At 44.1% G+C, this 12,055-nt stretch overlaps 1 protein-coding gene across 4 annotated transcripts in view; it reads left to right on the forward strand.

Annotated features, from left to right (window-relative positions):
• Positions 1-12,055, forward strand: part of dlgap1b (discs, large (Drosophila) homolog-associated protein 1b) — a 93,785-nt gene that overhangs the window by 48,621 nt on the left and 33,109 nt on the right. For 3 of the 4 annotated variants that reach the window (XR_013289833.1, XM_077555197.1, XM_077555198.1), the window contains 3 exons: positions 2,797-3,848; positions 6,385-6,599; positions 10,168-10,345. Coding sequence is in view for 3 of the 4 variants with exons in the window: in XM_077555197.1 (XP_077411323.1) it covers positions 2,802-3,848; positions 6,385-6,599; positions 10,168-10,345 (1,440 nt within the window). In the remaining variant the exon portion in view is untranslated. The remainder of the gene's footprint in view (positions 1-2,796; positions 3,849-6,384; positions 6,600-10,167; positions 10,346-12,055) is intronic. The other variant, XM_077555200.1, reaches the window with a different exon arrangement.

Consider the following 12,055-nt stretch of genomic DNA (forward strand, 5'->3'; position numbering starts at 1 on the left):
CAGCTGTCTATTAGTTCAGGCCCCTGTCACTGGTGGCTGTTTGACAAGCACAACACACGCAGCAGGTCCTCCTCTTCTGCATGACAAACTTTACCAGGCGGCGGCATCTCAATTCGCCATGCAATTGTGTGTTTCTGTGCGCGCGCTTATCGGGCCCGACGCCAGCGTGACCCACCTTCAGCTTTTCAGCTTTAGCGCAGCGGTGTGTGGACAGCTGCGCGGCAAACACGCCGCGGTGGATCACCGCGAGGGCCGTTTTATTTAGGTCACATTCTACGCTCCAGCGGCCAACAGAAGGGATCTCTTGTCCACTGCAATGAATACCTTCAGCTGGACAAGGTCTGCTCTGGAAGTGCCGCGCTTGAAGTGGAGTGTTAATGTGTGAGAGCGACGGGTGGCGGGTAGATAAATGCATTGCCTTAATTATTTCCCCCTGAAGTGATTTAAGACCGTGGTTTAGCATCGCCACAAAAATGACGTTAATCATTTGACCAATTTTTCAATTACAGTGTACCTCACCGATTCTCAGCTCTCTATTCACAAAAAAATAATTAGTTTGTTTTTTTGGTCTATGAAGCCTGTTTTCAGCTATTCACTGAAAAATTTTGGAAGATTTTGGAATTTGACATGTGGATTATGAAATTTTTTAAATAGCAGTCAATGTCAGCACAACCTTTCAGTCTTCTGCTGGAAAGCAAAAAAATCATTTTTTTTAATGCAAGCAAAAAATTACTAAAACACCTGAACTTTATTTGGTCTGACGGTCAATCAGAAGCACTTTAAATAGTGGTGCGTGGGTGTTGACTCCCATTTTAAATAAGTTTGCATGTTATTGGTTACTTTTGTAGGCAGCCACTTCAGCTTTTAGGGGGTGTGTACACTTGTGCAACCGTCTCTAAATGATTGAAAATCATATATTGAGATGTACAGGTTGTAGGTCATATTAATAGTAGAAAAAGCTTTGAAATAATTTATATTAATATGCCCAAAACCTAGCATTGGAACAGGGGTGTGTAGACTTTTTATATCCATTACACTGACATATATTGACCGAGCCCTGCCATTGAAATCTGAATATTTAAATGACCTATAAATGTCAAAGCACTATTTTTGTCAAAATGAAGCTCTTCAACTCACTTAAATATAGTTACCTTGGCACGAAAATGGCGCCAAACCATTACTTTTATTGCTTTGGCCAAAAACCTTGCATTGGAACAGGTGTGTGTAGGCTTTTTATATCCATTACACTGAGATATATTGACCGAGCCCTGCCATTCAAATCTGAATATTTAAATTACCTATAAATGCCAAAAGGCAGCAAAGCACTACATTTGTCAAAATGAACCTCTTCAACTCACTTAAATATGGTTACCTTGGCACCAAGATGGCGCCACATCATTGCTGTTATTGCTTTGCCCAGTTCCAGCAAATAACAAAGGATTAAATCAAGAATATGCGTGTGAACACTTTACTTCTTGGACCAATTACAGTTCCACTTTCCTATTTAGATTTGGCACAGGGGTGTGTAGACTTTTTATATCCACTGTACTGAGATCTATCAGTGTTTCAGTATAGTTCCTTGGCACCCATATGGCGCCAAACCATTACTTTTATTGCTTTGGCTGGTTTCAGAGAATAACAAAGAGTTTTTGTGAATCAATAACACTTTGCATCTTGTATCAATTACAGTACTACTTTCCTATTTGGTTTGGCGCCATCTTGTGGCAGTGAGTATATAAATATCCCCGGCCAGTATTTGCGCAAATCGGGTATTTTATTGCACTACTCAGTCTCACTTTTCCCTTGTTATGTTTCCTCCGTGCCTCGGCGCCGGACGGTGGCCTTTTGCTTGCGCATTATAAATCGGAGTACTGTAATGAATTTCGCCTCCCCGACCGCGCCGGCGTCACCGCGCAACGCGGGAGGTCACGCAGGGTCTTATCATTGTCTCGTTAGCCTCGCGCAGCTTCCAGTCGCTTAGAGGGAGACGGCTTAAGGGTGCGGATGGATGTTGTCGCGTCGCCACGCGAGGGCCCGGCCGAGGTCGTTTATTGCCGGGTTTGCCTCGCCAGGTTCAGGAGGCTGTCAGATGCTTTTTACCGAGCTATTAGTTTTCTCTCGGAGCGGAAACGACCGCCGATGTGATTATCTTCTCCGCTTGTGTGCGCTCAGAGAAGGTGGATTGGAGGATCGGAAAAAAATAAATGCTCTTTTTTTTAGGGCGTATGACGCAATTTGCGGTTCCGGAAATAAGCGGCTAGATTTATGTTGGGGTGAATCCGAGGCAATTTAGTGTTTTCTCATTACGTTCTTAATTCTTGGGAAATAACAACGGCTGCTCGAACCCCAGCGACAGTTTCTGAGAAATCCACTGGAGCGAAGAGAGAAGGGAAACTGGGGGGGGGGCAGATCATTCCGCTGCTATATTTAGAGATAATCTTTTGTGAAGTTTTGAAGGACAAAAATAAGAGGTGGAACCGGTGGAAAGCGTGCGCGTCTCGTCGGTGTTGTCAGGCCAAAAGTCTTGAAAAGTAGTTGATAATAATAACAATAGCTACGATTTGTGTCGAAATACAGTATGAGTGTGTTACTAAACCGATTCTTGGATGAACATATTTTTTATGAAATACAATGCTTTACTAACCCCTAGGCGTTATTGTGACCCGTTTTTTGGCTTTTTGTTGGTTCTGACCCAGCCATTTCAAAATAAAATACTGCCCACGGGTAACGAACTAAATCTGCTTTCTGTTTCTCTTTCTCAATCGATGGTTGTTCCCGCTTCCGGCGCCACCTCAGCCGCCATGACGATGAAAGGCTTGCCCAGCAGCCACGGTCACCATCACGCCGTCGTGGCCTGCGACCCTTCCTACGACTCCATGACGCTGGGCCGTTCGGATCGTCAGCCCTGCTTCCTGAACCCGGCGGAGGCCCGCCCCGCCGAGCGTCCGTGCTACACCCAGCGCAGCTCCTTCCAGTCGGAATGCAGCGCCTACCCGGATCTGACCAGCTGCACCTTCCCTCGCAGACATTACAGCTCCCATCACGAGCTCAAGGAGGAATGCGGGGCTCTGGTGCCTTACGCGGGGCCAACGGGTAAAGGGAGCAAAAGCAACAACAACCGGGTCCCTTGTAACCTGCTGGAACAGTTTAATCACCAGGCGCCGGCGCGGCGAGAAGGCTACCACACGCTGCAGTACAAGCGCACGGCGGTGGAACACCAACGGAGCGACAGCCCAGGGCGAATCCGCCACCTCGTTCACTCGGTCCAGAAGCTTTTCACCAAGTCGCACTCCCTGGAGGGCCCGTCGGGATCCGGCGCCAAGATGAACGGCGGCAAATCCGGCACCGACGACCCGCCGTCTTCATCCGGAACCCTGAAACACAACAAACGCAGCAAGAACAAAGACCGATCCAAGTCGGAGCCCAAGATGCGCACCGCCATCTCCGGGTACTGGAGCTCGGATGACACCCTGGACCGGGAGATGTGCCTCTACCACCACCACGGCGGGGGCCAACCGTCGGGGGTTATGACCATGGGGCGGCATCCGGAGAAGTCGCAGTCGCAGTACTTCATGGAGTCCTACAACACCATCAGCGCCCATTCCCTGAAAACGTCGCGCAGCAACAATGACGTGAAGTGCTCGTCCTGCTCCGGCGGAAGCGGCGGCGGCGGCGGCGTGGCGCTGCCGCTGATGGGCGCGCTGGACGGCCAGCTGCAGCTAAAGAAGAGCTCGTGGTCTTCCACTCTGACGGTGAGCCGGGCAAGGGAGGTCTACCAGAAGGCCTCCGTCAACCTAGATAAAGCGCTAGTGAAAGCCGAGCAGGGACGCACCTGCCACTTCCTGCAGGTAGGACAGTTGCGGCAAGCCCCGCCTCTCGCATGTCGTGCTACTTGCATCCTCAGCGAGCACCCGCTTGTATCCCGAGTCATTCGTGTTTTGGCTTCATCTTCATCGTGACGCCGACGTTTTGGTTTCTTCATTGTGCACGTTTGTGTTATGTACTTTTGTGTTACGGGTGGTCCTCGGTTTAGTACGGCACAGTAAACAGCTTTAACACTCCTGTTAGCTCATTTGCTCCCCAAAACGTATAAATACGTTGCCATTGTCCCAAAAACGTATTTATCCGTCACAGTTTATTAATAACCCGTTTCATTGCACGTAAAATGAACCATTTCTTATTGTCTCTTGTTGCCATTTTTCACAGTGAAAAGCTAACATTTTTTGTTCTTTGACGACCCACAACATAACAGGAGAGTTGCACCACAAGCTATGATCAATTCTTGTAACGTCGCTACTGATAGACCGAGGACCACCGGTACTGGCTGGCATGTTGATGTTTACTTCAGTACCATGTTGGACAATAGTCCAACAATACTTCAATCACGCCGCGAGAAAAGCCGGGCGGCCCGCCAGGCCTATAAATCACTGGGGGAAACCCCGTCTTTGTGAGTTAAAGCAATCAAAGAGAAAGCGGAAGTGAAAAACAACAATAGTATTTTCGAAACTGTTTGGTAGAGGTCAGTTTTAGTCCCGACATTTTCTATTTTCTTCCAAAATAAAAATGCTTGTGGAGTTACTTCCATGTTCAAATAGCATAAATACAGCCACTTGAAATGCACTCAGAAGCACTCAAACCTGGACTAAGATACTCAAAAAGTTGACTTATCCTGTCAAAAAAAGGTCACAACCTCAACCAACATTGCCGATGACATTTTTTTGTGTGCGTAACAAACCTTTAATGGATGTTTATCAGAAGCTGCACCCGCTCTCGGATTTTACACAGACAAACACGCAAACATGCACTAAGATCAAGCCGCCCTTATCTCAGATCTCTGCTGGTAAAGATGAAAGTCTTACCGGTGGCGTACATTTCCTCATGTCGGAGCGAGCTGTACATGAAAGCCCCCGGTGAGACGAGAAGGCGCGGGAAAGGGGGGTGAGCTGTCGAAGAAAGAGCAAATCAGGGCCACGGAGGAGGAAGTTGGAAAACAGAGAAAGGAAGCATAAAAGATGGAGGGGAACTTTACGTGGCGGCGCATTTTAAGTGCACGGGGGATAAAGGAGCGAAGAGTTCAGGGAATAGATGTCACTGCAGCAACTCGTTTCCCCCCCAAAGAAAGATCGATGGGGGAAGTCCTTTCTTTTTCTCAAGCCAAGAGGTTCTCGGATGACGGCCAAACCGAAATCACAGCCGACTTGATATGATTACCAAGCGGGACCTTATTTAGCTAATGGTGAAACAAACACGGTACGGTCTTTGCTGTTGTCAATGTCAGCCTGGTTGCCTAGCAAAGCGCCGGTCTATGAAGTGGCTCAGGACTTAATGCATCTCATTGAGTTCAGATCTGGTGTCGTGAGAGTAGCTCACATTGCCAATGCAGTTTTTTTTTTTTTTTTTGGCGCTCCGTGTCCCCGGTTCTCCGGCTCTCTCCCTCTTTCAGATGAGGACCTTAAGTTTACCTTTGTTGGATTGTGCGAAAAGGCAGTGGAGCAGAAGGCAATGGCCAAAAAGCCATCAATAATTTAAGTGCATTCAGAGGACAGACCCAAAAAAAAAAAGTCTTACACTATTGGAAAAATACTTTTGTAACTCCGTTTTAAAAGTGTGACTTTTGGGTGACTTAATGGTCAGAGTTAGACAATTATGGGTTAGCATTTGAGGTTAGTGAAGCGGATACTTGGTACTTTTTTAGGGTTAGGTACAGGTTTTAGAATTAGGGGTTATGAACAGATCCCGTGTTTGGATTAGATGACCAAGTTTTCATACGCTTGTTCACATAAAAGTAGAAGAAATGTTAAACTCGTACAAATATGGCTGCATCTTTTAGTCATTGGTAGTAATTTCATAATAATTCATAAAACTGAGTTAATCTTAAAAAGATGTACTGTAAATAACGTGTGTGATATTGATTTGTGTTGAGGTCATTTTTCTGCCACTAGATGGCATAATTGCATTCGTAAGACCTTGGTGACAGCTCAGTGCATTTTTCTTTTCATATTAAGAGCTATTTAATTTTTTACATGAAGTAACTTGTGAAATTCTTCACATTTTTAAAATTGTAAAATACAACTTGACCCCAGTCTTCACAAATATATGCATTATTATTAAATTTAATACTGCTAGATTTTGACGTGAACATGTCTGCTGCATTGCGACTGTAATTCCCCCATTAATCGTGCATTAAAAAGTCAGTGGCGTTAAAAAAAAAAAACTAAATTAGCTAAAAATGAACACAAATTTTGACACCCCTAATAAAGAATAAATATTGTCCCCAAAAACTAGCATGAAATAGAACTTGCTTAACTAATCATCTCAGCTCTGAATGCCTTCAGTATGTAGGGCGGCGTAATTCAATCTGACAACCATCCCTCCGCCGTGCAGGTGCCTCAGGACGACTGGGGCGCTTTCTCCCCGCTGGCGAAGGATGACGAGATCCCCTGCCGGAGGATGCGAAGCGGCAGCTACATCAAAGCCATGGCCGAGGACGAGAGCGGCGACTCGGACTGCAGCCCCAAACCCTCGCCCAAGGTGCAGGCGCGGCGGGCCAGCTACCTGAAGGCCACGCAGCCGTCGCTCACAGAAATGACCACGCTCAAGTAAGTGCCTGCTGGCTTGATTTTAGTTCTCAGGGTCACCATAAGACCAAAAAAACCTTAAAATCGCATCTCAGGTGGACTGTCATAAAATCTACCTGAAATTGGGAGCAGGTTTGGGTCAAGGAGTAACTGATGACATGAATCAGTTGACAAAAAAATGAACGCCCCCGGCAGAGGTGGCAAATCCAAGACCAGAAAGTAAAAACCCTGCCACAGTTTGGCTTTGGCCTCAGGTGCTAGCTAGCTAGTTCCCTAGGTAGCTCCCATCGTGTTCGTTTACCTACTAGGGAGCTAGCTAGGGACCTAGCTGAGCGGGCCGGGCCCAAAGATGTCCATTCAGGTAACCTGAATGGCGCTAGTACTCGAGCAATGGTGCTCGTTTACCTGCTAGGGAGCTAGCTAGCTAGGTAGCATCAGTGGTTAAAGCCAATCTGGGGCAGGGTTTTTACTTTCAGGTGCTAGCTAGCTAGCTAGCTCCCTAGATAGCTCCCATGGTGCTCGTTTAGCTGCTAGGGCGCTAGCTAGCTAGCATCAGGGGCTAAAGCGAAACTGTGGCAGGGTTTTTTATTTTCAGGTGCTAGCTAGCTCCCATGGTGCTGCTAGGGAGCTAGTTAGCTATCTAGCATCAGGGGCTAAAGCCAAACTGGCAGAGTTTTTACTTTCTGGACCTGGATTTGCCACCTCTATGAACGGGTGACATACAAATGCAACAGGGTTGTTTCCCGATTGGCTGAGGCTCATTACTATCACTTGTTCCACGGAGCGACTCCTCCCCCCTCCCCCTGGAATGGCTGATCTCCCCCGTGAGCTGAAGGTGATTATTGAGTACTAGCACCATTCAGGTCGCCTGAATGGGCATCATTGGGCCGGCCCATACGAAATCAGCCCCACAGGGAAATCAGAACCACGTGTGGCTAGAGATAACAGTGCTGCTAGATTCTTCTTTGACCTGATTTTCCTCTCTGGCCATTCACTGTCCGTCACGCCGGGTGCCTGATGATTTGAAGCTTCATGTCTTATTATTGCCGTAGTCGTCTCAGTCATGCACCGCCTCATTGCTGTCTTCAATCAAGTCGGGAGCACGAACAGACCGGGCGAGAAAATGGGCAATTGTTGAGAAGAAAATGGCAAATGTTGCGCTGAGAACGGAAGGAGAAAAAAAAAAACACATTTGAAGTACTTTTCGTAACACCTGTTTGAAGGCTGCAAAAAGAATTTAACATCAAGGACGATGACATTTTGTGGTATTAGTTTTTTTCCCCACGCTATTTTATCATTACGTAGCAGCATAACATCAAATGCCCTTGAAATGCTAATGTTTAGCATCTGTCATCTGTCACCAACGTCCAACACGAAACATGAATGCCACCTAGTGGCAGAAAATTACCTCAATGTTTCACACTCCTTTCAACAGCAACTATTATTCCTACTATAAAATTACTGTATTAATGAACGAAATGGTTTGGTAACCATATTTGTCCACTTTTATGTTAATTAACAAAAGTATGCAAAACTTAAATATAATTTACTGTACATTTAGAGCAGACATAATGTGCGATTATTTTACAATTAACCGCGAGTTAATTATGATCATTGTAATCGACAGACAGCCCTAATATATAAACAGTATTATATACATTAAATTTATTTTTAAGTTGCATTAAAAAGCATAAAATTATAATTTATGATACCTGATACATTTTGGCTTAACCCTTTTGCTACCAAAACAAGGCACCACATGTCCGCCCCGTGGACAGGTGTTTGGAGACTACTGTGTTATTAAGTGCTATTTTCTCCGTGTGAGACGGTATCAAGGAAAGCTAATGTGCATAAGCAGGAGGCTTTATTTACCCTCTTTAAATTAAATTAACTTCAATCAAACTGATGCCTGATTTTTTTCCGTATTCACACACACACGCGCACTTTCACAGGGAAGGGAATCATGCTGAGCAGAGTGATTGGAGGCAGGTGAGCTCTAATGAGACACCTTTTCCTCATCCAACACCATAAAAAAATTCTTGACAATAATACATTCTATGCAGTCTAAAATCGGTATTTTGATTAATATTGCATTAGTGGAATATGAGTTAAGCAGCAAAATCCAGCAGTTTTTGTCACTATCAGAAGGCGGCCATTTTGTAACCGCCATATTATCATTTTGTGCATTTTGTTTTCTTTGCTTTTTGGGTGTTTGTCACCACCCACGCCAGAGAGGGCGCTGTAGTGGTGTGGATGTGTGTATGTCAGTGAGTAAGTGAGTAGAGGAAGAGCTTAGGGAGGAGAGGAAAGTATCATTAAGACACAGCAAGACGTACACGATGCTAAGTTCATCAGAGAAAAACAGAAAAACAGAAAAACAAGATAGAAGAAAGAAAGCAAGCCTAGTTCCCTTTTTGGACATTGCACACAGCCAATGAGGTTGGTTTATTTTGTGTCAATACATTTGAGTAAGTTAAATCTAAGTTGTCTTTATTTTCTTTATGCTAATTATTATGTTTGTATGTATGTTTTGCTCCAGTTTTCATGGTGGATTTATTGTTGGTAAGAAGCAATAAATTCAGCAGTCAAAAGAAAACCACTTGTGTTTGTGGCAACTAAGGGAGCAATCGCAGCTCAGCTTTAGAAAACAGGTGAATTGTGATTGGTCGTTGCATGAGCAACTGTGATGTCATCTTCAGTCGACAGCAAGTGACAAAATGGTCGCCCCCTCGCTGCTTATTCCACAAATGTAATATTAATCAGCATGTCATGTTTAGAATAGCGAGGTCATATATATTATTGTCAAGAAATGTTTATGGTAGACTTCCCCTTAAAGTAAAGGTAAAAAGTAAAACAGTGCAGTCACTCTAAAATGTGAAGTGAAGAAGTTAAAAAATATATATTTTTTTTTTTATTGTGAATTAGATAATGAATATTAGAGGTGGCAAATCCAAGTCCAGAAAGTAAAAAGTCTGCTACAGTTTGGCTTTAGCCTCTAGTGCTAGCTAGCTAGCTACTAGCTCCCTAGCAGTTAAACAAGCACCATGGGAGCTAGCTTAGGGAGCTAGCTAACCAGCACCTGATGCTAAAGCCAAACTGTGGCAGTTTTTTTGGGGGGACTTTCTGGACATGGATTTGCCACCTCTAAATTAGCACCTGGGTGACAAAGTATATTTGCAGTACAAAATGGCCGCTGACCGGCGGTTGGAGACCAACGCTTAGGATGTTATTTCAAACATTGCCTGCGCAGGGTAGCAAATGTTTAATAACGGCAAAATTCAGCACGGAACAGATTGATTGTGCTGGAACGCAGAGGCCACGTGTCACGTGCGCTTGCGTGCGAGCGGTCTCACCGTTAAGTGTTTGAGAAAAATGTTCTCCAAGGCCGCCCCGTGTAAGCCATTGTGAGTGTTCCTCAACAGCTCTCGGCGATTAGATAAGCAGAAGTGTGTTCCCAAGCCGTTGTGGATTGATGCGTATCGTTCTGCGTAAACACCATCCACACCGCTCCATTTTTTTTTTTCCCCCCTTCACATTGGTTCTCACCTTAAGCTTTTAACACCCAGCCTCTTCTCTCCTCCCTGCTCAGGATTTCCACGGAGCACTCGCCCAAGCTGCAGATCAGAAGTCACAGCTATCTGCGGGCGGTGAGCGAGGTTTCTATCAATAGGAGCCTGGACAGCTTGGACCCGGCGGGGCTGCTGGCCTCGCCCAAGTTCCGCTCGCGAAACGAGAGTTACATGAGAGCCATGAGTACCATCAGTCAGGTTAGTCGCACGCACACACGCGGGGCCTCCTATGACATTCTGGCGATCAAATTGGGGTCAACGAACCCCCCCGTGGGTGCATAAAAATAATTTGCTATTATCTTATCCTTTTAAAAGTGCATAGTGACGATACGGCGCCAATAAAGCGAACATACTCTCTAGCTCGAAAGGTGTATCAAGATAACAGCAAGGCACTACTTTTATCCAAACAAGGCTCCTCGATTCACTTCAATATAATTCATTTGTGTAAATTACACTCTTACTTCGACATGGTACCTTGGCGCCAAGATGCTACAAGATGGCGGCAAAGCACTAGTTTTGTTTAAATGAAGCGCCTCAAAATGTGCGCCGACGTAGTTCCTTGGTGCCAAGATACCACAAGATAATGGCAGAGCACTACTTTTGTCTAAATGAAGCTCCTCAACTTACGTCAACATCCAATCCACTTTATTTCTATGGCACATTTTATAAACAAGCGTTTCCAAAGTGCTGCACATTGAGATCCTATAAAAATGAAAACGGTCAATAAAATACTAAAGTACAATAAGTAAAAATAAAAATAAAATACATTAAAATTAATAATTGTTTTAAAAATAAATCAATTAATTCAAATTAAAAAACACAGACAAAAATAACCTCAACTTGAGATCCTATAAAAATAAAAGCGGTCAATAAAATACTTAAATACAATAAGTGAAAAAAAAAAAAAGACATTAAAAAAATTAAAAACAAATTTAAAAAAAATTTATATTAAATAAATAAATAAATACAAAATTACAAAACCACACAATTCACACTGAACTAAAAGCCAAGGAATAAAAGACGGTCTCAAGAGGAGACTTACGACACCCCGCTGTGGGAGCGAGCAGTTAGAACGTGCCACAAAATGATGGCAGAGCACTACGTTTGTCTAAATGAAAAAAAACGAAACATCTCTCCCTGGGTCCATACGCGAACTGCTGTCCTGTGCTGTATCCAGGAAGGTGGCGGTGCAGGAGGGTGGGAATCCTATCCGCGAGCTTTCCTGAGGCTTGAATTTACAATCAGGTCATCATCCGACAAAGTTTGAACAGCAACTAAGCCCCATTTCTCCCAATTAGACCCTTTGTGAGTGCGAGCTGCTCTGCTGGAGCTTGGAATAGCTAATTAAACCAAAGGATGCACAGAAGCCCCCGATTTTACCTCCGCATCCTCCCCCCGTCTTTGCAATTTGGCATGGTCAACATACAAAGATGTAAAAAAAATAAAAAAATAAAAAAGCAGCCTTGTGGATGGGATGTTATGAATAATTCAGGATGGAATTGGATCCAAATTGTGATTAGCATATAGGCCTTGATAACACTCGAAGACAGGGATGGAGTATTGTAAAGTTCTCAAGGTTTTCAAATGGGGGTACGTGAAGGCACCAAAATATATTTATTTAAAATATATTTAAAAATTAAATGTAAATATATATATATAATCAATTTTATATTCAGTAGGCAATTGAATTTCAGTGTCCTTAAAACCCCAGCATTTCCCCCAAACCAGAATGGTTTGACCCAACTTGTCAAATGCCACCTAGAATCGCCACGTCAATCACTTGAAAACTTTATTTAAAATTCAGTTAATTATTTCTTTTTGAGAACAGAGCTTTACTATGATCCCAAAAGATGACACTTTATGTTGAAAATAATAATTAAATGATTTATTTATTTATGTTTTTTTTTT

Source organism: Vanacampus margaritifer, chromosome 20, assembly GCF_051991255.1.
Source record: "Vanacampus margaritifer isolate UIUO_Vmar chromosome 20, RoL_Vmar_1.0, whole genome shotgun sequence".
Lineage (NCBI taxonomy): Eukaryota > Metazoa > Chordata > Actinopteri > Syngnathiformes > Syngnathidae > Vanacampus > Vanacampus margaritifer.